Here is a 25,045-nt window from a genome sequence, read left to right on the forward strand (position 1 = left end):
CTTTCTTTCTTTCTTTCTTTCTTTCTTTCTTTCTTTCTGGTAAAGCATTATTTGATTATTCAATTTATCAGTTACTCTAATATAGGGGCAATCTGAGAAATAGGTTTCTTAACCCCAAAGGATAATGACAGAAGTTATAAGTCAAATCCAAGACATTATTGTAAATCTAGACACAACTACTTTTCTATTGAGATGGCACAACCTTCAACTGCTAATGCTCAAGAAGGAATTAAAGACCTCTAAATTGTTAATTACAGGAGGTGTTTTTCTGCTGGTAATAGTAAATGTAAATTGCTGGAAAAATGAAAGGATTTTTTTTTAGTCTTAAGCTAAAATTTTAATTAAAGCATTAGAAATTAATCACTTGAAATAGTGTAGTTATAGTACAGTCTTGTGAAAACTGTTTTTGAAAATATTTGTAAAATGTGATGTGTATTTAACACAATGAATATAACAGTATATGATTGAAAAAGAATGCATGTCTATTACTTATAATTTTGGCAAGAAAAGAGAGGTGACAAAGATTTTGGGGAAAAAAAGTTTATATTATTTGAAGTGCTGACGTTGTAATAAGACTGAAAACACACAGCCCCAGAAACAAACAATGGACTTGCTTTGAAAGGCCTTTTTTGAAAGATTATTGACATATACATATGTATACAGGAGAGGATGCCTTTCAAAGTAATTGAGGCTAATGGCATTTTGGGCTGTATAAGTAGGAGCATTGCCAGCAGATCGAGGGACGTGATCATTCCCCTCTGTTTGGCATTGGTGAGGCCTCATCTGGAGTACTGTGTCCAGTTTTGGGCCCCACACTACAAGAAGAATGTGGAAAAATTGGGAAGAGTCCAGCAACAGGCAACAAAAATGATTAGGGGGCTGGAGCACATGATTTATGAGAAGAGACTAAGGGAACTGGGATTATTTAGTCTGCAAAAGAGAAGAATGAGGGGGGATTTGATAGCTGCTTTCAACTGCCTGAAAGGGGGTTCCAAAGAGGATGGATCTAGGCTGTTCTCAGTGGTAGCAGATGACAGAACAAGGAGTAATGGTCTCAAGTTGCAGTGGGGGAGGTTTAGGTTGGATATTAGGAAAAACTTTTTCATTAGGAGGGTGGTGAAGCACTGGAATGGGTTACCTAGGGAGGTGGTGGAATCTCCTTTCTTAGAGGTTTTTAAGGCCCGGCTTGACAAAACCCTGGCTGGACGATTTAGTTGGGGATTGGTCCTGCTTTGAGCAGGGGGTTAGACTAGATGACCTCCTGAGGTCCCTTCCAATCCTGATATTCTGTGATTCTGGATAAACATAGATTCATAGATTCTAAGGCCAGAAGGGACCACTGTGATCATCTAGTCTGACCTTCTTTATAACACAGGCCATAGAACTTCCCCAAAATAATTCCTAGAGCAAATCTTTTAGTAAAACAGCCAATCTTGATTTAAATATTGTCAGTGATGGAGAATCCACCACAACTGTTGGTGGATTGTTCCAATGGTTAATTACACGCACGATTAAAAAATTATGCCTTATTTCCAGTCTGAATTTATCTAGCTTCAGCTTCCGGTCATTGATCATGCTATACCTTTCTGTTAGACTGAAGAGCCCATTGTTAAATATTTGTGCGTACTTATAGACTGTGATCAAAGTTGCCCCTGAATTTTCTCCTTCTTATAGATTAACCACCTTAAATCACACTATAAGGCATATTTTCTAATCCTTTAATAATTCTCGTGGCTCTCCTCTGAACACTCTCCAATGTATCAACATCCTTCTTGAATTGTGGACAGTGGAACCAGACACAGTGTTCCAGCAGCAGTCACAGTAGTGCCAAGTACAGAGGTAAAATAACCTCTTTACTCCTACTCGAGATTCCTATTTATGCATCCTAAAATTGCATTAGCTCTTTTGGCCATAGCATCAGACTAGGAGCTTATGTTCTGCTGATTATCCCCCACAACCCTCAAATCTTTTTCAGAGTCACTGCTTCCCAGGATAGAGTCCCCCATCCTGTAAGTATGGCCTACATTCTTTGTTGCCAGATATATATCATTTCCACTTAGCCATATTAAAACACACACAGTTTGCTTGCACTCAGTTTACCAAGCAATCTAGATTTCTCTGAATCACTGATCTGTCCTCTACATTATTTACTTCTCCCCCAATTTGTGTGTTATCTGCAAACTTTATCTGTGATTTTGTTTTCTTCCAGGCCATTAATAAAAATGGTTAGATAGTGTAGGGCCAAGAACAGATCCCTGTGAGACCCCACTGGAAAGAGACCTGCTCGATGACAATTCCCCGTTTACAGTTACATTTTGAAACCTATCAGTTATCCAGTTTTTAACCTATTTAATGTGTGCTATGTTAATTTTGTATCATTCTAGTTTTTAATCAAAATATCACATATCACCAAGTCAAACAACTTACAGAAGTCTAAGTATATTACATCATCACTATTACCTTTATCAACCAAACTTGTAATCTTGTCTAAAAAAGATATCAAGTTAGTTTGACAGGCTCTATTTAACATAAACCCATGTTGATTTGCATTAATTACATTAGCCTCCTTTAGTTCATTATTAATTGAGGCTCATATCAGCCGCTCAATTATCTTGCCTGGGATCAATGTAAGGCTGACAGACTTATAATTACCCGGGTCATCCTGATTACCCTTTTAGAAAATTGGCACAACAATAGCTTTCTTTCAGACTTCCGGAACTTCCCCAGTGCTCCAAGATTTACTGATAATCAACATTACCTGTCCAGTGTATTCCTCAGCCAGCTCTTTTAAAATTCTTGAATGCAAGTTATCTGGACCTGGTGATTTAAAAAAGTCTAACTTTAGTAGTTTCTGCTTAACATCCTCTAGAGATGCCTGTGGAATGGAAAGAGAGTTTTCACCATATAATGAGACTGCATCATCTGTTTTTCCCTAAATACAGAACAGAAATACTGTATTTATTGAATACCTCTGCCTTTTCTGAATTATTATTGATAATTCTACCATTTTCATCTAGCAATGGACCAATACCATTGTCAGGATTCTTTTCATTCCTAATATATTTAAAAACTCCTTATTGTCCTTAATTCTGCTGGCCATAAATTTCTCCATGTGTCCGTTGGCTTCTCATATACATTTTCTACAATTTGTAACTTCTGATTTATATTCATTACTATCAACTTTCTATTTCTTCCATTTTGTGTATGCATATGTATGTATGTGTGTATACACACGCACAGAAAGCTACCTTCACTTCCCCTATAAACCAGTTTAGTTTTTTAACCAGTACACCCTTTTCCCACAGTTGTGGAATTGTGGCTTTTGGGGCATCTAGTAAGGTGTTCTTAATGATTCCCAATTATTATTCACATTTTTCTGATTACATTCTTCCTGCCAGCTGATTTGGCTCATAATTGTTTTCAGCTTTGTGAAATTGGCTCTGTTAAAGCACCGAGTATGTATATTACTGGTCTGGATTTTATTCTGCTTGCACATTATAAGTGTGATCAAGTTATGATCACTTGTACCTAAGCTACCATTAAGTTTTAGTTCTGTGATCGATTCCTCTTCATGTGTTAGGACAAGGTCTAATGTAGAATTCCCCTGTGGTGGCTGCATCACTTTGAGTTGGGAAGGCAGCCAACACGGGGGAAATTGTCATCTATAATGTTTAGAAATTCCAAGGGTGTTTTAGTACTGGCAGCATGAGACCTCCAGCATATATCACTCAAATTGAAGTTCCACATGATCTCAGTTTTTTTTGTACACATTGTAGATACGAAGTGGTCATCTTGTTTCTAAGTGTGATTTGATAGTCTGTAGTAGACACCAACTAGTATCCCCTCTTCTGGTTTATTTGTTAGGACATGGATCCATAAGCATTCAAGATGATTTTCTTCTGAGTTATCTGTGACTCGCAAACAAATAAGGCCATTTTTGATGTAGAGTGCAACTTCTCCTCCTCTGTTGCCCACTCGGTCCTTCCTAAATAGGTTATAACTATTGATTTTAACTTTTCAGTTGTGTGAATCACCGCACCTGGTTTCAGTAATACCAGCTAGATCAAATTTATGCTCATGAATGATCAATTCCCATTCCTACTATTTGTTATCCATGTTCCTAGTATTAGCGTATAGGCCAGTGGTTGGCAACCTTTCAGAAGTGGTATGCCGAGTCTTCATTTATTCACTCTAATTTAAGGTTTCACGTGCCAGTAATACATTTAAACATTTTTAGAAGGTCTCTTTCTATAAGTCTATAATATATAACTAAACTATTGTTGTATGTAAAGTAAATAAGGTTTTTAAAATGTTTAAGAAGCTTCATTTAAAAATAAATTAAAATGCAGAGCACCCCAGACAGGTGGCCAGGACCCGGGCAGTGTGAGTGCCACTGAAAATCAGCTCGCGTGCCGCAGGTTGCCTACCCCTGAATTAATGCTTAGCAATTCGTGCCCCCCCCCTTTTTTTTCTTGGATTCTTATTGTAAAAACACTTCACGCATGGTACTAACAAATCTTGATATTAAATCAGAAATCAAAATGAATAAAAAGAAATATATGGAAATGAAAAACTGACACATCAGGTATTGAAAAAACATTGATTTACTCAAAATTCTATGTTTAATCCTATGTCTATTCTGAAAAGTAAAACTAAAATTGTAGAGATCCATATTTATTTTCTGTTACTTTGGTTAAATATGCTCAGTTAACAAGTAAAGTTTTTTCTAACTGCGAGTCTTGAAAATTCTACCTAGGCTCCATGAATCAAGCTGGTTTTTTTTTATCACTGATGATAAAGGTTCTGCAGGGTAAAGCAGACCCTACTTTACAATTCTGTTGATGATGCAGCTCACTTTCTTATCTTTGTTGGCTCTACAGGCCTAACAGGAATAAAAAGCAGTGTGCGCTTTTTTTTGGTCATTTAAGCAAGTCAGCAGCTTTTTATTCCTTTTATTTTTAGTTTTTTTTAAGAAATAAAATGCTGGAGCAGAATGAGAGACACAATACAGATCTATAAAATGTAACAGGTATGAAAACGAGAAATCAAACACAAATGTGGAATCTACTGACTTAACAGGAGAAGTGTGTATATATATGTGTGTGTATGTATATGTATATGTGTGTGTGTGTGTGTATGTGTGTGTATGTATATATATATATATATATATATATATATATATATATAGTGGCAAACCCAGGACAAAGAGCTACAAAGGGGGGTAGTAATCAGTCCCAGGGGGTTAAAAAGGCCTCTCCCAAGCCATTGAAGAGAGAGAACCAGCTGGCAAGGGGTTACTAGGGAACTAATTAGGTTCAGCTGGCTCCAACTGCTTGGGACCTTTTTAAACCCTCCCCGGCGTGGAAGGGGGGGGGGGAGAGAGTGAGAGAACCAGGGAAGCTGCCAGTAAGTTAGGAGCAGCAAGGCTCTGAACCCTTCCAGCAAGGAAGGCCGCACTCTGTCCCCAGAGGGGAAGACAAACAAACACAGGGAGCTGACTGAGGGAAGTAATAGCCAGCCCCTGTGCTACCTACAGGGTTTTGCTTTGCCCAAGCCTGGGTCTCCAAGGCTAAAAAGGACTGAGCCTGCCGAGGAGAAGGAGGTACTTTGCCATACGTGGTGTCAGAAGTGGGATGCAGTGAGGCGCTGTGGCAAGCCGTCTTAGGGCAAGGTAAATCACCAAAAAAAAAAAAAAAATGTAGGACGTAGTGAAGGCATTGATTCAGGCCACTGCTGCCCAACAAGAGGCTACCAGAGTACAGATGACAGCCCAGCAAGAGTCAGTACGGGTCCAACAGGAGACAAACCAATTGCTGATGAGCCAGGCAGCCCAAGATCGAGCCACCCTGAATGAAGTAGTGAACCGGTTGAAAGCCCTGACCACGCTGACACACGGGCCCCAGGGGACCCGGCCGCTACGCGCAAGCAACTATTTACAGAAGATGACAACGGATGACGATATAGAGACGTATCTCCCTGCATTCGAGAGGACGGCACTGCGGGTTGCCTGGCCCCAAGACCAGTGGGCAGGCATCCTGTCTCCATTCCTGTGTGGGGAGGCTCAGAAGGCCTATTTCGATATGACCACAGAAGCCGCTATGCAATACCCCCAGCTGAAGGCGGAAATCTTGGTGAGGTCAGGGGTGACGCCGGCCATAAGGGCCCAGCGCTTCCACGAGTGGAAGTACCGGGACGACAAAGCGCCGAGGTCCCAGCTATTTGACTTGATCCACCTCGCCCGGAAGTGGCTCCGCCCTGAGACCCATGGGCCGGAGAAGGTAGTGGAAATCCTGGTGTTGGACAGGTACATGAGGGGGTTGCCGCCGGGCGTACGAGGGTGGGTCCGCCAAAATGATCCCTCCTCGTATGATGAGCTAGTTGCCCTCGTGGAGAGACACTTAGCAGTCCAAGAACTTTCTCGGACCACCGGGGAAGGAAGGCGCCAGAATCGGAGACCAGTCTCTGCACCGAGGCCCTGGTTTGCCCTAGCACCAGGCCGGACCATGGAGGGGAGGAAGGAGGCGGAAGAGCAGCCATCGGTCCCGGAGAGACTTGAGGACTGGGGGAGAAAGACTCGAGAGATAAAGCCCAGCAGCCCGAAAAATAGGGGGCTGCCCCGAGCGGGGTACCGATGTTATGCCTGTGGCGAATTGGGGCATATCGCTGCCCAATGCCCGAATCTGGGAGAGCCTATGCAATGCGAACTGGGGGATATAGGGGGACCATGTGATCTAATAAGTCTAGTCGCGGTTGTGATGGTCCCTCATAGATACACTAGGCCAGTTAAGATGAATGGTATAAAGACCACAGCCTTAGTAGACTTGGGAAGTGCAATCACGTTAGTCTCGGGGAAGCTGGTCGGGCAGGACCAACTATCCCGGGCTAAACGCTCGGGAATATCCTGTGTACATGGGGATGTCAACTATGATCCAACCATCCCCGTAAAAATAGAATTTCTCGGAAACCCCACTAGGTTGACGGTGGGAGTAGTTCCAAAACTCCCCTACCCTGTCCTTATCGGACGAGACTTCCCGGGGTTTGATAGCCTACTCCCTGGGGAGGAGGTAGAAGAAAATAATGACCCTGGGACTCAGGGTGTGGCCTGGATCGTTAACCCTCCCCCGGCCTTCCATGAATTTAGCCAGGATTTGTTCTCCCCGCCGGGGAAGTCCAGGAAGACTAGGAGGGAGCGGAGGGCGGATAAGAGGAGGGGGCCGAGAGTCCTGACCCAGTGCCAGAAGTCTACGCTTGTAGGGGAAAGAAGGGGCCCGACTGACAGTGGGACGGGGTCGGCGATCAACAACCCTATCGCCGGACCTGGTTCCCCAGGGGCTTTCCCTGAGGGGGAGACGGAGGTAGACCCCCCCCCCCCCGAGTTTGGACAAATGGTGACTGCACGCGGGAATTTTGGTCAGGATCAGGCCAATGATCCGATATACCACAATATTCTCAAAGAAGTAGTCAAGGTAAATGGGGTGCCTGTGGAGGGGAGAGTTAAGGGCCTGGGGCCATATTATATGATTAAGAATGACCTGCTATACAGAGTAGTCCGGGTCCAAGAGCAAGTCATACAACAACTCTTGGTCCCACGGAAGCATCAAAGAGCCGTAATGGATCTGGCCCACAGCCATCTGTTCGGGGGCCATCTAGGGGTAGATAAGACCCTGGATCGAATTCTACAGAGGTTTTTTTGGCCTGGCATTTTTGCAGCGGTCCGGCGATATTGCACATCATGTCCAGAATGCCAGATACATGGGCCCCGACCACACTTAAGGGCCCCTCTGGTACCTCTGCCAATTATCGAGGTCCCATTTGAGCGTATAGCTATGGACATAGTGGGGCCATTGGAAAAGTCAGCCCGGGGCCATCAATACATTCTGGTAGTACTAGATTATGCCACCTGATACCCCGAGGCCGTACCCCTACGGAATACCATGTCCAAGACCATAGCCAAAGAATTAGTCCAGATTTTTTCCAGAGTAGGAATACCTAGGGAGATCCTGACGGACCAAGGGACCCCCTTTGTATCTAAGCTGATGAAGGACCTATGTACAATGCTCCACATACGGACCCTTAGAACATCGGTCTACCATCCCCAGACCGATGGCCTGGTCGAACGCTTTAATAGGACATTGAAGAACCTGTTACGGAAAGTGATTAGTCGGGACGGGAAAGACTGGGACGCCCTGCTGCCTTACTTGCTGTTTGCCGTATGGGAGGTTCCTCAGGCTTCCACTGGATTCTCCCCCTTCGAGCTGTTATATGGTTGCCACCCCAGGGGCATACTGGACCTGGCTAAAGAAGACTGGGAAGAACAGCCGAACCCTGGGAGAAATGTGGTTGAACATGTGCTGCAGATGAAAGACAGAATAGCCCAAGTCGCCCCCCCTTGTGCGCGAACACATGGAGAAGGCCCAAGGGGCACAACGGGCAAACTACAATCGCCAAGCAACGAGCCGGAAGTTCCAGGTGGGGGACCGGGTGATGGTGCTCATACCCACGGCCGAGAGCAAGCTCCTGGCCAGGTGGCAGGGGCCGTACGAGGTAATAGAAGCGGTAGGAGAAGTCGAATATAAAGTCCGACAGCCGGGCCGCCAGAAGCTGGAACAGATCTACCATATAAATCTGCTGAAACCTTGGCAGGATAGAGAAGCTCCGGTGGTTGCGCTGGGGGCGCCATCCCCTAAAAGCAACCAGCCCGACCTGGTGGGGATATCTCCGGAGTTGACTCCGGAACAACGATCAGAAGTGATCAGCCTGATCGAACGCAACCAGGATGTGTTCTCCGAAAAGCTGGGCAGGACTACGGAGGTTCACCATCACATCCTCACGGAGCCTGGAGTGAAGGTGAACGTTAAGCCATACCGGATCCCAGAGGCCAAGAGAGAAGAGATTAGGACAGAGGTCAGGAAAATGCTGGCCTTGGGAGTCATTGAAGAATCTCATAGCCAATGGTCCAGTCCCGTGGTTTTAGTGCCTAAGCCGGACGGCAGTATGAGGTTCTGCAATGACTTCCGCAAACTCAATGAGGTGTCCCAATTTGATGCCTACCCTATACCCAGGATAGATGAGCTGATTGACAGATTGGGAAAGGCACGGTTTATGTCTACCCTTGACCTTACCAAGGGCTACTGGCAGATCCCCCTGGCCAAGGCCGACAAGGAGAAGACAGCCTTTGCAACTCCAGAAGGACTATATCAGTACACGGTTCTCCCCTTTGGGTTGCATGGGGCTCCCGCTACTTTCCAACGGCTAATGGACAAACTATTGCGACCCCATGGAAAGTATGCGGCAGCCTATCTCGATGACGTCATCATATATAGCCCCGACTGGGAGACGCACGTGGAGAAGGTGGAAGCGGTCCTGGACACCCTGAGGAAGGCAGGGCTGACGGCCAATCCCTCCAAATGTTCGATCGGGTTAGCTGAGGCCAAGTACCTTGGGTATATAGTGGGGAGGGGCTTGGTGAAGCCCCAGCTCAACAAGTTAGAAGCTATACAGAAGTGGCCCCGCCCACTCCGGAAGAAACAGGTCAGAGCATTCCTGGGACTAGTGGGGTACTATAGGCGGTTCATTCCCCACTTCGCCACCAGGGCATGCCCATTAACGGACCTAACAAAAGCTTGGGGCCCTGACATAGTAAAATGGTCTGCTGCAGCCGAAGGCGCTTTTGTGGATCTGAGGACGGCCCTCTGCACAGACCCCATACTAGTAGCCCCAGACTGGGGGAAGGAGTTTATCCTACAAACCGACGCCTCTGAAGTAGGGCTGGGAGCGGTGCTTTCCCAAATGGTCGGAGATGATGAACACCCCGTCCTCTTCCTCAGTAGAACGCTCCTACCTAGGGAACGGAAATATGCCGTGGTGGAAAAGGAATGCCTGGCTGTGAAATGGGCCATAGAAAGCCTCCGCTACTATCTACTTGGACGGAGATTTACCCTTGTCACGAACCATGCCCCTTTACAGTGGATGCACCAAAACAAGGACAAAAACACGAGAGTAACAAGATGGTTCCTGTCGCTTCAACCCTTCCACTTCACAGTACGACATAGGTCTGGAACCCAACATGGCAATGCGGATGGCCTGTCAAGAGTGCACTGCTTTCCAACCCAAGTAGCCCAACCCCGTAGTGTTGAGCGGGGGGGGGGGGGAAATATGTGGCAAACCCAGGACAAACAGCTACAAAGGGGGGTAGTAATCAGTCCCAGGGGGTTAAAAAGGCCTCTCCCAAGCCACTGAAGAGAGAGAACCATGGGGAAATAAGGTTCAGCTGGGCAAGGGGTTACTAGGGAACTAATTAGGTTCAGCTGGCTCCAACTGCTTGGGACCTTTTTAAACCCTCCCCGGCGTGGAAGGGGGGGGAGAGAGAGTGAGAGAACCAGGGAAGCTGCTAGTAAGTTAGGAGCAGCAAGGCTCTGAACTCTTCCAGCAAGGAAGGCCGCACTCTGTCCCCAGAGGGGAAGACAAACAAACACAGGGAGCTGACTGAGGGAAGGAATAGCCAGCCCCTGTGCTACCTACAGGGTTTTGCTTTGCCCAAGCCTGGGTCTTCAAGGCTAAAAAGGACTGAGTCTGCAGAGGAGAAGGAGGTACTTTGCCACAATATATATATATATATAAAAATAAAATAGGGCTGTCGATTAATCGCAGTTAACTCACGCAATTAACTCAAAAAATTAATCACGATTAAAAAAATTAATTGAAATTAATCGCACTGTTAAACAATAGAATACCAATTGAAATTTATTAAATATTTTTGGATGTTTTTCTACATTTTAAAATATATTGATTTCAATTACAACACAGAATACGAAGTGTACAGTGCTCACTTTATATTATTTTTTATTACAAATATTTGCACTGTAAAAATGATAAAAAATGATATTTTTCAATTCATTTCATACAAGTACTGTAGTGCAGTCTCTTTATCATGAAAGTGCAACTTATAAATGTAGGTTTTTTTGTTACATAGCTTCACTCAAAACAAAACAATGTAAAACTTTAGAGCCTACAAGTCCACTCAGTCCTACTTTGCTAAGAGAAACAAGTTTGTTTACATTTACGGGAGATAATGCTGCCCACTTCTTAATTACAGTGTCACCTGAAAGTGAGAACAGGCGTTCGTATGGCATTGTTACAGCTGGCATTGCAAGATATTTACATTCCAGATATGCTAAAGATTCATATGCCTCTTCATGCTCCAGCCATCATTCCAGAGGGCATGCTTCCATGCTGATAATGCTCATTAAAAAAATAACATGTTAATTAAATTTGTGACTGAACTCCTTGGGGGAGAATTGTTTGTCTCCTGTTCTGTTTTACCTGCATTCTGCCATATATTTCATGTTATAGCAGTCTCGGATGATGACCCAGCATGTTGTTCGTTTTAAGAACACTTTCACAGCAGATTTGACAAAACGCAAAGAAGGTACCAATGTGAGATTTCTAAAGATAGCTACAGCACTCAATCCAAGATTTAAGAATCTGAAGTAACTTCCAGAATCTGATCAGGATGGGTTGTGGAGCATGCTTTCAGAAGTCTTAAAAGAGCAACACTCTGATGTGGAAACTACAGAACCTGAACCACCAAAAAAGAAAATCAACCTTTTTCTGGTTGCATTTGACTCAGATGATGAAAATGAACATGCGTCGGTCTGCACTGCTTTGAATTTTTATGGAGCAGAACCCATCATCAGCATGGACACATGTCCCCTGGAATGGTGGTTGAAGCATCAAGGGACATATGAATCTTTAGCGCATCTGGCATGTAAATATCTTGTGATGCCGGCTACAACAGTGCCATGCAAATGCCCATTCTCACTTTCAGGTGACGTAAACAAGAAGCAGGAAGCATTATCTTCTGCAAATGTAAACAAACTTGTGTGTCACTGAGTGATGGCTGAACAAGAAGTACGACTGAGTGGACTCGTAGGCTCTAAAGTTTTACATTGTTCTTTTGAATGCAGTTTTTGTTGTACATAATTCTACATTTGTAAATTCAACTTTCATGATAAAGATGTTGCACTACAGTACTTGTATTAAGTGAACTGAAAAATACTATTTCTTTTGTTTTTTACAGTGCAAATATTTGTAATCAAAAGTAAATATAAAGTGAGCACTGTACACTTTGTATTCTGTGTTGTAATAGAAATCAATATAGTTGAAAATGTAGAAAACATCCAAAAATATTTAAATAAATGGTATTCTGTTATTGTTTAACAGCACGATTAATCGTGGTTAATTTTTTTAATTGCTAGACAGCCCTAATATATATATCATAATAAAGTGAAGCGTTTGTATTTGTCCTCATGGATTTTTGAGGGATTATTTTATTCATAGTCTAACAGAAGCCTGATGATTTAAAAAAAAATCCTAGTTATTTTCATATCTGAGTTTCTCCATGTATCTCAGACCCTTCTAACTCAATTAATATTGGGGGGCTCTTTTCTTTTTTTCCAGTATTCAGTTAAAGATAATCTTTCCCCAACCAGAAGATAAGAAATTAGTCTGGAATAGTTTTTCAGTAAGTGGGCTCTTTTCCTACCGGAGTTTGAAAGAGAACTCGGTGGACAGTCTAGATCAAGTGGTTTCAGAAGTTTAATCTAAGATACACAACGAGAAATTGGCCATCTTTGAATCGTCCCACCAGCTATGGAGAAAGTTACGTTTCCTCATGCAGTTTCTAACAGGCATCATAGGTACTTTAAATACATGTTTTTTTATTTGAGAGGAAGAAAGATACCACTGAAACATCACCTTTTTTTTAATGTCAACACATACTCAGTGTAGATGAGGTAACTACAAACATTTTTTTTCATCAATTTTGTATTACTATAGAGGGAAACTCTTATAGTAGTTTTATGGGAATTTTGGGTGAAAGAAAAAACAGACCGTGGGTGACAGGATTGCTAGGTATCTAGCTGTAAGCATTTTGATTGCTGTGATCCTACAAATACTGGAGAGAAAGTTACAATTGATGAGATACTTTTAAACTGTATTACAAGGGGTAGAAAAATTGATATCAAATAGATCACTGCCAGGTACATAAGCTCTATATTTGTTTTACTTTGCCCATTTAAATTTAAACTTAAGAATCTTTGAGTTCACTGGTCAAGGCCTAGTTCCATCACTTTGGAGCCTTAATTTATCTTGAACTGGAGACCACCTTAAAACTCCACAATTTCTGCTTAACAAAAGCTGAGGTTTCAGAGGTCTCCAATAAAACATTATTAGCATATAAAGCTAATTTATTCTCAGAGCCTCTAGTTTATGTGCCAGGAATGCCACCCTTGTTCCTAGTTATCCATGCAAAGAGTTCTGTCAATACAGCAAAAAGAAGTGACAGAGGGTACCCTTGCCCAGTTCCACTGTGCAAAACAATTAATTTGTTTTAGTGCCCAAACTGTAACCTTGGCTATGGAGTGTTGTTTAATAACTTAGTCTAGTGCATTACATCCCTCAGATTTATGCTTTGAATTTCCCCCTTTAAATAATTCAACAACTTGATTAAAGACTTTTCTTCATATTAGGGACCTTCAACTGACCTCAATGGATCATTCCGGCCGACCTCTTACATTGTGTGCCAGTTGATGCCTTGAAAAGAACAGGTCTGATCTCTTTTCACCAATCTAGGTAAGATAGGTTCTATCCTTGTAGCTGGAACTTTAGCAAAAATCTTAACATCCGAGTTAAAGAATGAAATGAGTTGCAACATGAAATGTTGTGGAAATTACAGGCTTGCTGTAGCTGTTCTGTGAGCCACAGTAGGCTCATAGCACTGCCCAGGGAGACTGCTGTAATTTACAGGCCCTCAGGGTTATTAAAGTTACACCGTGGGCCTCTCCAGCCCTCAACACAGCCCAGGATCGTGAGGACACAAAGGTGGTTTGAAGTCACCTTAGCTCCTCTACCCTTGGGCTGTGAGTTCTGGGCTGCTCCTCTTAGAGAGACAGCACAGGATCTCACCTTATGCCTTTTTGAAAAGTAACACTTAAATGGATTGCCTCTAATAAGAAGTTCCATGACTATATTTTTAGAAAGCATTTGTGAGAATTTTCAGTTTTTTATCTCTGCCTTAATGTGTTCCTTTGGATCCCTTTTTTTCTAGAGGCAGTACTAACTAATGAGTTTCCCTCTTGGAAACATTCCCATGAGCTTCCCAACGAATATCACTGGAGGCCATAGGTGCTGGAAATGGGGGTGCTGCTGCACCCCCTGACTTGAAGTGGTTTCCATTATATACAGGGTTTACAGTTCGGTTCAATAGCTCTCAGCACCCCCACTATAAAAATTGTTCCAGCACCCCTGTTGGAAACTTCTAAATTTTTTAGTTTGAAATATATTTTAGGTTCTTTTCTAAAATCACTATCTTCGAGCAGTAGGAAATCAAGTATACCTACTTTTTTCTGCTCAGTTTTTCTGACCTGTCTGAAGTTGGATTAAGTTGGACGCTCCCCAACTTACACAAGCGTTCCGTTTCGGAACGCCTTGTGTAACTCGAATTTTGCATAAGTTGGGAATGTATACCCAACCATTACGCAACCCCCCCCCCAAAAAACAACAACAAAAAAGCTTTCTAGCTTATGGAACTTATGGAACTTTTTCCGTAAGTGCAGATTTGTGTAAGTTGGGTTTGCGTAACCCGGAGAGCTTCTGTACTGCTTTTTAGTTGCATTCCAGTGTGTTTTTACTTGTGAACTGAACAAATTTGAAAAGCCATTAAAAGTCAGTAGAGATGGAACCTATTATAATGCCTTTTGTGCTCAGCTTTCAGACTACAGCTGCATTTCAGTTTTGATCTGCTTAACTTAGTGGGTTTCCATTGTGTGTAGAATTGATACTGCATTCATTTCATATATATACAGCATTTCCTATACTCTTTACTTGGTCATAAGATGGACTGATCAGATGGAGTATTAAATCATTTTCTCAAATATGGTGTTAGAGCTTTTGGAACTTTAGATGTTAAAGCTGTTGTTACTATACATATTGAGGTTTAATGTTACAGTATATGTTAATTTTATGAGTAAGCAAAAACATTATTTTAGGGCATTGTAATGTGGAGCTCTGTACTCTTTAAAAGCAGTGTCTGAGCTATAAATACAGACAATGGTCTTACAGTATAAGGAAAGGTTGATTAAAACAAAGGTGATATTATTTATTTAAAGGGTGAATTTTGTTTAAGCCAAAATTAGATACTATTGGAAATCTTCTAGAGATCCTTTTATTATTATTATTTCTAGCAATTTTTTTTCTTTATATGAAGTTTGTAGCACCTTACTGTTTTAGCAAAAGTGGTGACGAAGGGCGCCCTCCAGATGGACTTGGCCACCAGGATGGTTGTCTCGGTGGTGAGGCGCAGCTCTTGGCTACAGTCTTCGGGGTTATCCCAAGAGATGCAGGCCATGATCCAGGACCTCCCGTTTGAGGGCGTGGGGCTCTTCTCTGAGCTCACTGACGCAAGGCTGCATGGCCTTAAAGATTCCTGGGCCACCCTGCGGTTGCTGGGCTTCCACACTACACAGCAGGCCAGAAAGCAGTTCTGGCCGCCTCCTCCATCTAGGTTCTGGGGATCTTCCCAGCAGGGGTCCTACAGGAGAAAGGACAAAAGCAAAGGGTTTAAGCACCGCCACCCTTCATCCTCTCGCTCGCCGGCTCAACCTGGCCCTTTGAAACACCCTGGGGGCCAGAGACAGGTGTTTTGAAGGTGCGACCGGGGACGGTGCCCCAGTCAAGTACCTGGATCCACCCTCCTGTTCTTTCCTCAACCGCCTACTAGCCTTCTAGTTGGCATGGTTGCAAGTGACATCAGACCGTTGGGTGCTCAACACAATACCCTTGGGCTACACCCTACAGTTCTTGACTGCTCCTCCCTTCCACCTCCCTCTTCAGGGACCCTTCTCACAAGCAATTCGCTCAGGAGGTGGGAAACCTCCTAAGGCTGTGAGTGGTGGAGGAGATCCCTCGGGATATGAAAAGAAAAGGATTCTACTCCTGATATTTCCTAATCACGAAAGCAAAACGGGGCCTAAGACCCATCCTGGACCTGTGTTGCCTCAACAAGCATTTCAAGAACTTGACGTTTCGAATGATCTCCCTGGCCTCCATCATCCCCTCTCTGGATCCGGGAGACTGGTATGTCGCCCTCGACTTGAAGGACGCATTTTTCCATTTTCCCACGACACAGCTGGTTCCTGTTTTGTGTTCGGCCAGCACCATTTCCAATTCATGGCACTGCCCTTTGGTCTCTTGTCAGCCCCGAGTGTGTTCACAAAGTGCATGGCACCAGTGGCCGCTTACTTGAGGTGTCGGGGCGTTCAAATTTACCCGTACCACGATAACTGGCTGATCAAGAGCCGGTCTTGGCATCAGGTGTGGCAGCACCTTGGGCTGGTTTGCTCCACATGTCGCGATCTAGGTCTGTTGATAAACGAGAAAAAATCTCAGGCCCCTACAGGCATGGCTGGCGTCGGTCTATGTCCCCAACAGACACAACATAGACCAGGTATTCAAGATTCTGGACCACATACTGTCATCGCTTGCTTGGTGGTTGGATCCCGCATCGGTATTGGCGGGAGTCCCCTTTGTGGCCCCATCCCCGTCAGTCTCCCTGGTTTCCGATGCTTTGGATCTGGGATGGGGAGCCCATCTGGGCGACCTCGGCATGCAAGGTTGTTGGTCGAGTTGTGATTGCTTCTTACATGTAAATGTCAAGGAGCTTAGAGCGATAAGCCTGGCCAGTCAAGCTTTCCTGCCTCATATAAAAGCGTGGTTCAAGTCCTGATGGCCAATACCGCCGCTATGTTTTATACCAGGGATGGCCAACCTGAGCCCGAGGAGCCAGAATTTACCAATGTACATTGTCAAAGAGCCACAGTAATACACCAGCAGCCCCCCGTCAGCTCCCCACTCCCCCCCCGGCTCCCAGTGCTTCCCACCCACCAGCAGCCTTCCCCACACCTCCCGATCAGCTGTTTCGTGGCGTGCAGGAGGCTCAGGGGGGAGGAGGAGGAGCAAGGGCATGGCAGGCTCAGGGGAGGGGGTGGGAAGGGGTGGAGTGGGGGCAGGGCTTGTGGCAGAGCCAGGGGTTGAGCAGTGAGCACCCCCAGTGAAGGGGGACATTCTAGAGCAGGGGTGACCACCCTGAACCTGAGAAGGAGCCAGAATTTAACAATATACATTGCCAAAGAGCCACAGTAATACATCAGCAGCCCCCCATCAGCTCCACCCCTCCCCCCGCTCCCAGTGCCTCCCGCCCACTGGTAGCCCCGCCAATCAGTGCCTCTCCCTCCCTCCCCGAGGGAGGAGCAAGGGCACGGCAGGCTCAGGGGAGGGGACGGGAAGGGGTGTAGTGGGGGCAGGGCCTGTGGCAGAACAGTGAGCACCCCCCGGCACATTGGAAAGTTGGCGCCTGTAGCCCCAGCCCTGGAGTCGGTGCCTATACAAGGAGCCACATATTAACTTCTGAAGAGCCTCATGTGGCTCTGGAGCCACAGGTTGGCCGCCCCTGTTCTATACCAACAAGCAAGGCGGAGCCTGGTCCTCAGCCCTTTGCCAAGAAGCCATCAGGCTCTGGAATTTTCTATGTTCAACATGCCATTCATCTCGTGGCCGCTGACCTCCCCGGGGCTAGGAACTCTCTGGCAGATCACCTCAGCAGGACCGTCTTGTCTCGTGCTATCTTGAGGTCGTTAGCATCATTTTCCAAAGGTGGGGGATTCCCCAGGTGGACTTGTTTGCATCCAGGCACAACAGAAAGTGCCATGCTTTCTGTTCGATTCGGGGAGGGGGGGGGGGGCTGACAGAGGCACCCTGTTGGACACTTTCCTGCTCCTGAGGTCAGGGGCTATGATGTACACCTTCCCTCCAGTGCTATTAATTCACAGAGTCCTCATGATGATCAAGCAGGACAGAGCGAAAGTAATCCTCATAGTGCCGGTTTGGGTGCGCCAGCACTGGTTTGGCACATTGCTGGAGCTCTCGGTGGCTGCCCCATTACAGCTACCGCTCTGGCCGGACCTGTAGTCTCAGAACAATGGCAGACTGTTGCATCCGAACCTGACAGCGCTGCATCTGACGGCCTGGCTGCTGCATGGTTGAATGCGGATGAGTGGCTGTGCTCAGACGGTGTCCAGGTCCTACGGGGCAACAGAAAACCCTCTACCAGAGCAACCTACCTGGCCAAATGTAAACAGTTTACATGCTGGACTTCAGATAAAGGCATTGGATTCGAGAGGCCCTCACTTCATTTAATCCTGGATTACCTCCTTCATCTTAAGCTCCAGGGTCTGTCTCTTTCATCTGTTAAGGTCCACTTGGCCTCTATTTCGGCCTTTCATCCTCTGCTCGAGAACAGGTTGGTTTTCACCCACACCATGACTGCCAGGTTCCTCAAGGGCCTAGAGTGCCTATACCGTCATGTCAGGGACCCCGTTCCTCCGTGGGACCTAAATCTCGTGCTGTCACAACTTACGGGAGCACCCTTTGAGCCTCTGGCTTCCTGCTCCCTCCTCCTCCTCTCCTGGAAGGTCGCTTTCTTGGTGGCAATAACATCTGCCCACAGGGTCTTCGAGATTAAGGCATTTACCTTGGAGCCGTCCTACACAGTGTTTTACAAGGACAAGGTCCAACTGCGACCACATCTGGCCTTTCTATCCAAGGTTATTTCGCATTTTGATATGACTTAAGACATATTCTTACCTGTCTTCTTTCCTCAACCTCATAAGTCGGAGGAGGAGCGTAGGTTGCACTCTCTGGATGTCAGAAGGGCGCTTGCCTTTTATATTGAGAGGACCAAGCTTTTTCGTAAGTCGCCGCAGTTATTTGTTGCAGTGGCCGACAGGATGAAAGATCATCCAGAGTTGGCCCAGAGGATCTCGTCTTGGATTACTGCCTGTATCCGATACTGGTACAACCAGGCCAAGGTACCCCCTCTGGCGATTGTAACCGATGGAAAACAAAAAACATGTATCTTTTGTATATAGGAGCAGTTATTACAATAAAATTCAAGAGGTTTCAAGGGTATTTTGTGGTCCCTAAGAGATCAGGAGGCATATATTCAATATTGGACTTAAAATTTGTAAACTATTTGTGTATATATACATGCATACAACACTTTTAGATCAGTCATTATATCCATAAATCCAGTGGAATATGATTTTTAGGCTGCATATTTTTGGATACCACTTGCATGCTGCCACCAGCAATAATTGAGTCTACTGATGGATCATAATTATCTTTGGTATTACATTCTGCCTTTCAGACGACACCATGCCTTGGGTGTTTATAAAAATGAGGGTGGTGGAAGGAGAGGCCCTCAAGAAAAGGAACTGAAATAACTCTGTTTTTGGATTTGGCCTGTCTGATCAGGGCAAAGTCCAGACAACTTCAGCTACAGTTTGCAGTGCTCTACAATTGTGTTGGTCATCTAGGATTAGTAATGAATTATAAGAATGGCTGATCTTTTCCTCTGTCACTTGTTAATGGATTGCATCTGGGCATACTTCCAAGATAGTTTAGAGAAAAATCAGTTAAGAGGAAAAGGAAAAAAATTAGGGCTGTCGATTAATTGCAATTAACTCAAAAAAATTAACCGCGATTAAAAAAATTAATCGTGGTTAATTGCACTGTTAAACAATAGAATACCAATTGAAATTTATTAAATATTTTGGATGATTTTCTACTTTTTCAAATATATTGATTTGAATTACAACACAGAATACAAAGTGTACAGTGCTCACTTTATATTATTATTATTACAAATATTTGCACTGTAAAAATGATAAAAGAAATAGTATTTTTCAGTTCATCTCATACAAGTGCAGTCTCTTTATCATGAAAGTGCAAGTTACAAATGTAGGATTTTTTGTTACATAACTGCATTCAGACCAAAACAATGTAAAACTTTAGAGCCTACAAGTCCACTCAGTCCTACTTCTTGTTCAGCCAATAGCTAAGAAGGTGACATTAATTACAATGTCACCTGAAAGTGAGAACAGGCATTCACATGGCACTGTTGTAACTGGCGTTGCAAGATATTTACGTGCCAGATGCACTAAAGATTCATATGCCTCTTCATGCTTTGGCCATTATTCCAGAGGACATGCTTCTACGCTGATGACACTCGTTAAAAAAAATGCGTTAATTAAATTTGTGACTGAACTTCTTGTTGGAGAATTGTATGTCTCTGACTCTGTTTTACCCTTTTTCTGCCATATATTTCATGTTATAGCAGTCTCAGATGATGACACAGCACATGTTCGTTTTAAGAACACTTTCAGTGCAAATTTGACAAAATGCAAAGAAGATACCAATGTGAAATTTCTAAAGATAGCTACAGCACTGGACCCAAGATTTAAGGATCTGAAGTGCCTTCCAAATACTGAGAGGGATGAGGTGTGGAGCTTGCTTTCAGAAGTCTTAAAAGAGCAACACTCTGATGCGGAAACTACAGAACCCAAACCACCAGAAAAGAAAATCAACCTTCTGCTGTTGACATCAGCCTGGACGCATGCCCTCTGGAATGGTGGTTGAAGCATGTATGGACATATGACTCTTTAGCACATCTGGCATGTAAATATCTTGCAATGCCAGCTACAACAGTGCCATGCAAATGCCTGTTCACTTTCAGGTGACATAAACAAGAAGCAGGCAGTATTATCTTCTGGAAATGTAAACAAACTTGTTTGTCTGAGCGATGGGCTGAACAAGAAGTACGACTGAGTGGACTTGTAGGCTCTAAAGCTTTACATTGTTTTATTTTTGAGTGGAGGTTTTTTGTACATAATTCTACATTTGTAAGTTCAACTTTCATGATAAAGAGATTGCACTATAGTACTTGTATGAGGTGAATTGAAAACAGGGCTGGCTCCAGCGTTTTTGCTGCCCCAAGCGGCGGAAAAAAAAAAAAAAAAAGCCGCGATCGGCGGCACTTCGGTGGCAGTTCTACCGCCGCCGCTTTATTTTTCGGCGGCAATTCGGCGGCGGGTCCTTCCCTCCCAGAGGGACTGAGGGACCCGCCGCCGAAGAGCCGGATCTGCCGCCCCTCTCCATTGGCTGCCCCAAGCACCTGCTTGGTGCACTGGTGCCTGGAGCCAGCCCTGATTGAAAAATACTGTTTCTTCCATTTTTTAAAATGCAAATATTTGTAATAAAAATAAACATAAAGTGAGCACTGTACACTTCGTATTCTGTGTTGTAATTGAAATCAATATATTCAAAAATGTAGGAAATATCCAAAAATATTTAAATCAATGGTATTCTATTATTGTTTAACAGCGCGATTAATTGAGATTAATTTTTTTAATTGCTTGACAGCCCTAAAAAGAAATCACATTTGTAATAGCTGTACTACATCTTTCTTTGATGGTCTCTATCTCTCACACATAGACCTTATACTTCATTATTAATAAATATTTTATTTGTAGTCTAAGAACAACCTCAGATCAGGATCTCATATTAGGCATTGTACAAACACATGAAAGATACTCCCTACCCTAAGAATTTATACTCTATATAGGCAAGACACATGAAGGATTAAAAGATATAATACATAAGCAGAGTAACCAGGTTTGAGGGTGGCAAATGTCATGGCAGTTCTGTGTTTATGTAGGCCTTTTAATGTAGCACAATGTCAGGAGGTCATTGCATGGAGTGAAGAGGTACTCCTAAGAGATATCATTGAAATATACTATGAATATTTGTGTTTTGACTAAATCAGTCACATCTCACTTTTGCTGTGTCTTGATATTTGGATTTATAGTTTATGCCATCACTCCAGGAGTAAGAACAATACAGATTTTCAAATGCATTCAAAAATTATAACCCAGATTAATATGGGGGAAGAAATTATTCCCAAATCAGCCAGAGAAAACTGATACTGTCCCAATTCAGACCACTTCTTTAGAACAAATCAAAGTAAATAGTTCTTGCATTGTGCCCAGAAAGATGTCAAATTTGGGCTCTCTTAGACCAACATTTGGGTATGTGGTATATGCATGTACATGTTTGATACTTTTATTTATTTTGTTTTTAAAGCAAATTGTGCACCTATGCACAGCACAAGTTAGCACTATAAAATCTATTTTTGTAGAGAATGAATACTGTATGCAGGGCTGGTTTTGACAAGTTGCAGAAACTTTGATTTCAGGTGGCCCCAAGTTGAGAGGAGTCCTCGGGGGCTGGGAGGAGAGGCTGCTTTGCCTATGTTCAGCTCAGCTTCTCACTCCAGATACCTTACACAGTATGACGTGTTGAAGTAATGTAAAGAACTATCCACCCAGCTCTGCCTATTGGTTCAGATATGGAGCTATCCAGGAGAAAGGAGAATCTATGCAATATGAACTTCATGTCCAGCTCCCCGTGCTAATCCATGCCCAAGTACTAAGAGGAAATTAATCTTCCTGCTGGCTGCATTAACTTCTGCATAACTCTGGTTGTGAAGGACCGGTGCGCTGTAGGTCTATCAGCTGTCCTATTGGGTATATTTTACATTTAAAACAAACAAACAAAAAACACTCAAGTTAAGTGCTGAGAAGTCAGAGTCTGTACTTCTCAATCTTTTTTTTTTTTTCCCATTCAGACTCCAAAGTCCTTTTTCTGGCTCTCTGGCTAATTCTGGTAAGGAATTGTCAGCTAAGGAAGAGTCAGTGTAAAAGTACACATTGTTTTGCAAGTGCATAAAGGACAAATCCCTTACTCTGAGGACTCTTACGCAGATCGAGCTTGAACAAATGTAATATATATTATTCAGATGCAAGATGGCCTGTAAACTTTGTTAGTGATTGCATCAGATTTGTGAGGCTTCATGAAAGATGTAGATTTTACAGCAGGATTAGAAGGCTACAAGAGAGATTACTTGGTGTTAGGAATTATAAAGCTCTTCTAGTCAAAAGGGTCATTAAAATCATTTTAAAGCTGAAGTGTGGTAGAGACAAATGGAGAGGTTAGAGAGAACTGGACAGAGGGAAGGAAGAAAAATAGGGGAATCGGAGGAAATGAGAGCAGCTTTTGCCATGGTTGACTGTTGACCTTGAGCACATTGGAGTCTGTTCACTTCACGGAGTCTCTTGCTGTTATTCCCAAGACTTTATTTGCTATATATTGCACTTGAGCTAGGTGAAATTACGTAGACTCTGTTGTTGAGAAGATGGCATGGAATTGCCTAATTTGGCATTCATTCCACAAACACAGTGGGAGAAGGAGTCCCTATTCAGGATAGAGATTAGCCAACTCCAAGAGGTCTGGAACCTGATCAGAAGCCTAGTTGAGGTTAATGAGGGCTTTTCCGTTGACTTCAATGAACTCTGAATCAGACATTTATATCAGTATCTGCAGAAACAAATTTCTGTTAGATTGGTCAATAATACGGAAGGCAGATAATTGTCTTTTCAAGATGATATGAATGAAATAAGCAAGAAGAATGGAAATCTTTTTGCTTAATATTTCAAGCAGAAATAATGGCAATGGATAAATTATGGCATTGGTGAAATGACTCATAGCAATTATAGCTAAACAAGTCAATGGTATCTCATGCTATCAGCTGTAATACTTAACAATTGCATAGCATATTATACCTTCAAAGTGCTGACAAGCATTAATTAATGCCTGTAAAGAAAAAATGAGGTATGATGCATATGTTCTGTTATTGCCATTATTTAAGTTGTCTGTTTCATGAGGACAACTTGGCTGACTTCCAAGGATGGTAGAAAAGTTGACTTCATCAGATAAAACTAAAAACTTCTCCAATTGAAGATCAAATTAAAAAGATTCTCCTTGTAATGCAAAGCAACTCCCTGTACAAAGTTGCCTCTGCTAGAATAATGGCCAACTGCCAGAGGAGAAAGAAATAAAAGCCTAACTGTATGTTTGACCTTTGTGTTCTTTCCTTCTTTTAAAACAGAATATTGATGTATTAATGTGCACCATCATAAACAGTGAAACATTAGGAAACACTATTAGACAATTCAGAGTAATGGGATCTACAAACTCCTTTCCTCTTCACTTCTTCCCAGATCTCTGTATAATGTTACCTATGACAAAATGAATGACTAGTATGAAAGCCAAAACGCTCCTCCTCTTCTCCATTCAAACAAGAGTGCCACAAAATGGTTTGTCACAGCCCTTTATTTTTTGACTAGATAGAATGTGAAGGCAAATTTACTGAAATACTTTGGACGACTGTTTTGAAATCAGCATGTATAAATCTGAGACCTTCCAAATCCATTCACATGGTGTTGGTATTTAGTTTTATAAAGTGCCTTGAGCTTCAAATGGGTATTCCAATTACAATAAATATTGTCAAAAATGCTTTTGTAAAATGCAATTCATACCTTACAAAGGTGCTCATTCTTCTGTTTGAGTTTGCATGGTAAATGGATCTATTTTAATTCATGTATATTTGTATGTATTGAAAAATAGAATGTGGTCAAATGTGATAATGGAATATCAGGAAAGACCATTTTTAAAACCTGGGTGTCAAAAATTAGGTATCCAAGTGGCATTTTGTAGATCCTGTCAACTTCCATGGGTATTGAACTGAAAAACTGGCAACTTATTTAGGTTCCTAATTATGGGTTTAGGTGCCTTGATTTAAGCTTTAAAGTTTGAAAATGTTGGTCAGATTTTTTAGATCATCTTTAATAATCATCATCTCTTCACCAACACATCAGCTGTATTTACCATCGGTGTTAAGATTTTAGTACAAGATGATACTGATAGCAAGTTAAGATTTTCATAATTTTGAGGATAAAAATGTTGATGGCCTCATGAGCAGGTAATGTTTTTTAACTTTAGTATATATTCTTATGAGTGATTATAGTAGAAAATAGTTTTGGAAAAGAATCTGCATTTTTGTGCTTACACCAATATTCTTTCCTCCCCTGAGAACATCCCCTGAGCTGCCTTTATTGATATTTGGAACATGTGTTCATCTTGCCAATGCAAATCTCCTTCAGAATTGAACAGTTAGAGTAGACAGGTTTACAGAAATGGTATCGTGTTTAGATAGTAATGGTGAATACTGAACTCCTGTGTCATTCTTTCTTGT

General features: G+C 43.0%; 1 protein-coding gene across 1 annotated transcript in view; it reads left to right on the plus strand.

The window, feature by feature from the left end:
* Window positions 1–5,942: 5,942 nt before the first annotated feature.
* The window catches only part of LOC112110663 (F-box/LRR-repeat protein 2), a 67,501-nt gene continuing 48,398 nt past the window's right edge, over window positions 5,943–25,045 (plus strand). The window contains exons 1-2 of the mRNA XM_026663470.1: window positions 5,943–6,131; window positions 18,726–18,923. Coding sequence (XP_026519255.1) covers window positions 5,943–6,131; window positions 18,726–18,923 — 387 coding nt within the window. The remainder of the gene's footprint in view (window positions 6,132–18,725; window positions 18,924–25,045) is intronic.

Source organism: Terrapene carolina, unplaced genomic scaffold, assembly GCF_002925995.2.
Source record: "Terrapene carolina triunguis isolate 2854851 unplaced genomic scaffold, T_m_triunguis-2.0 Scaffold33715, whole genome shotgun sequence".
In the NCBI taxonomy this organism is placed as follows: Eukaryota; Metazoa; Chordata; order Testudines; family Emydidae; genus Terrapene; species Terrapene triunguis.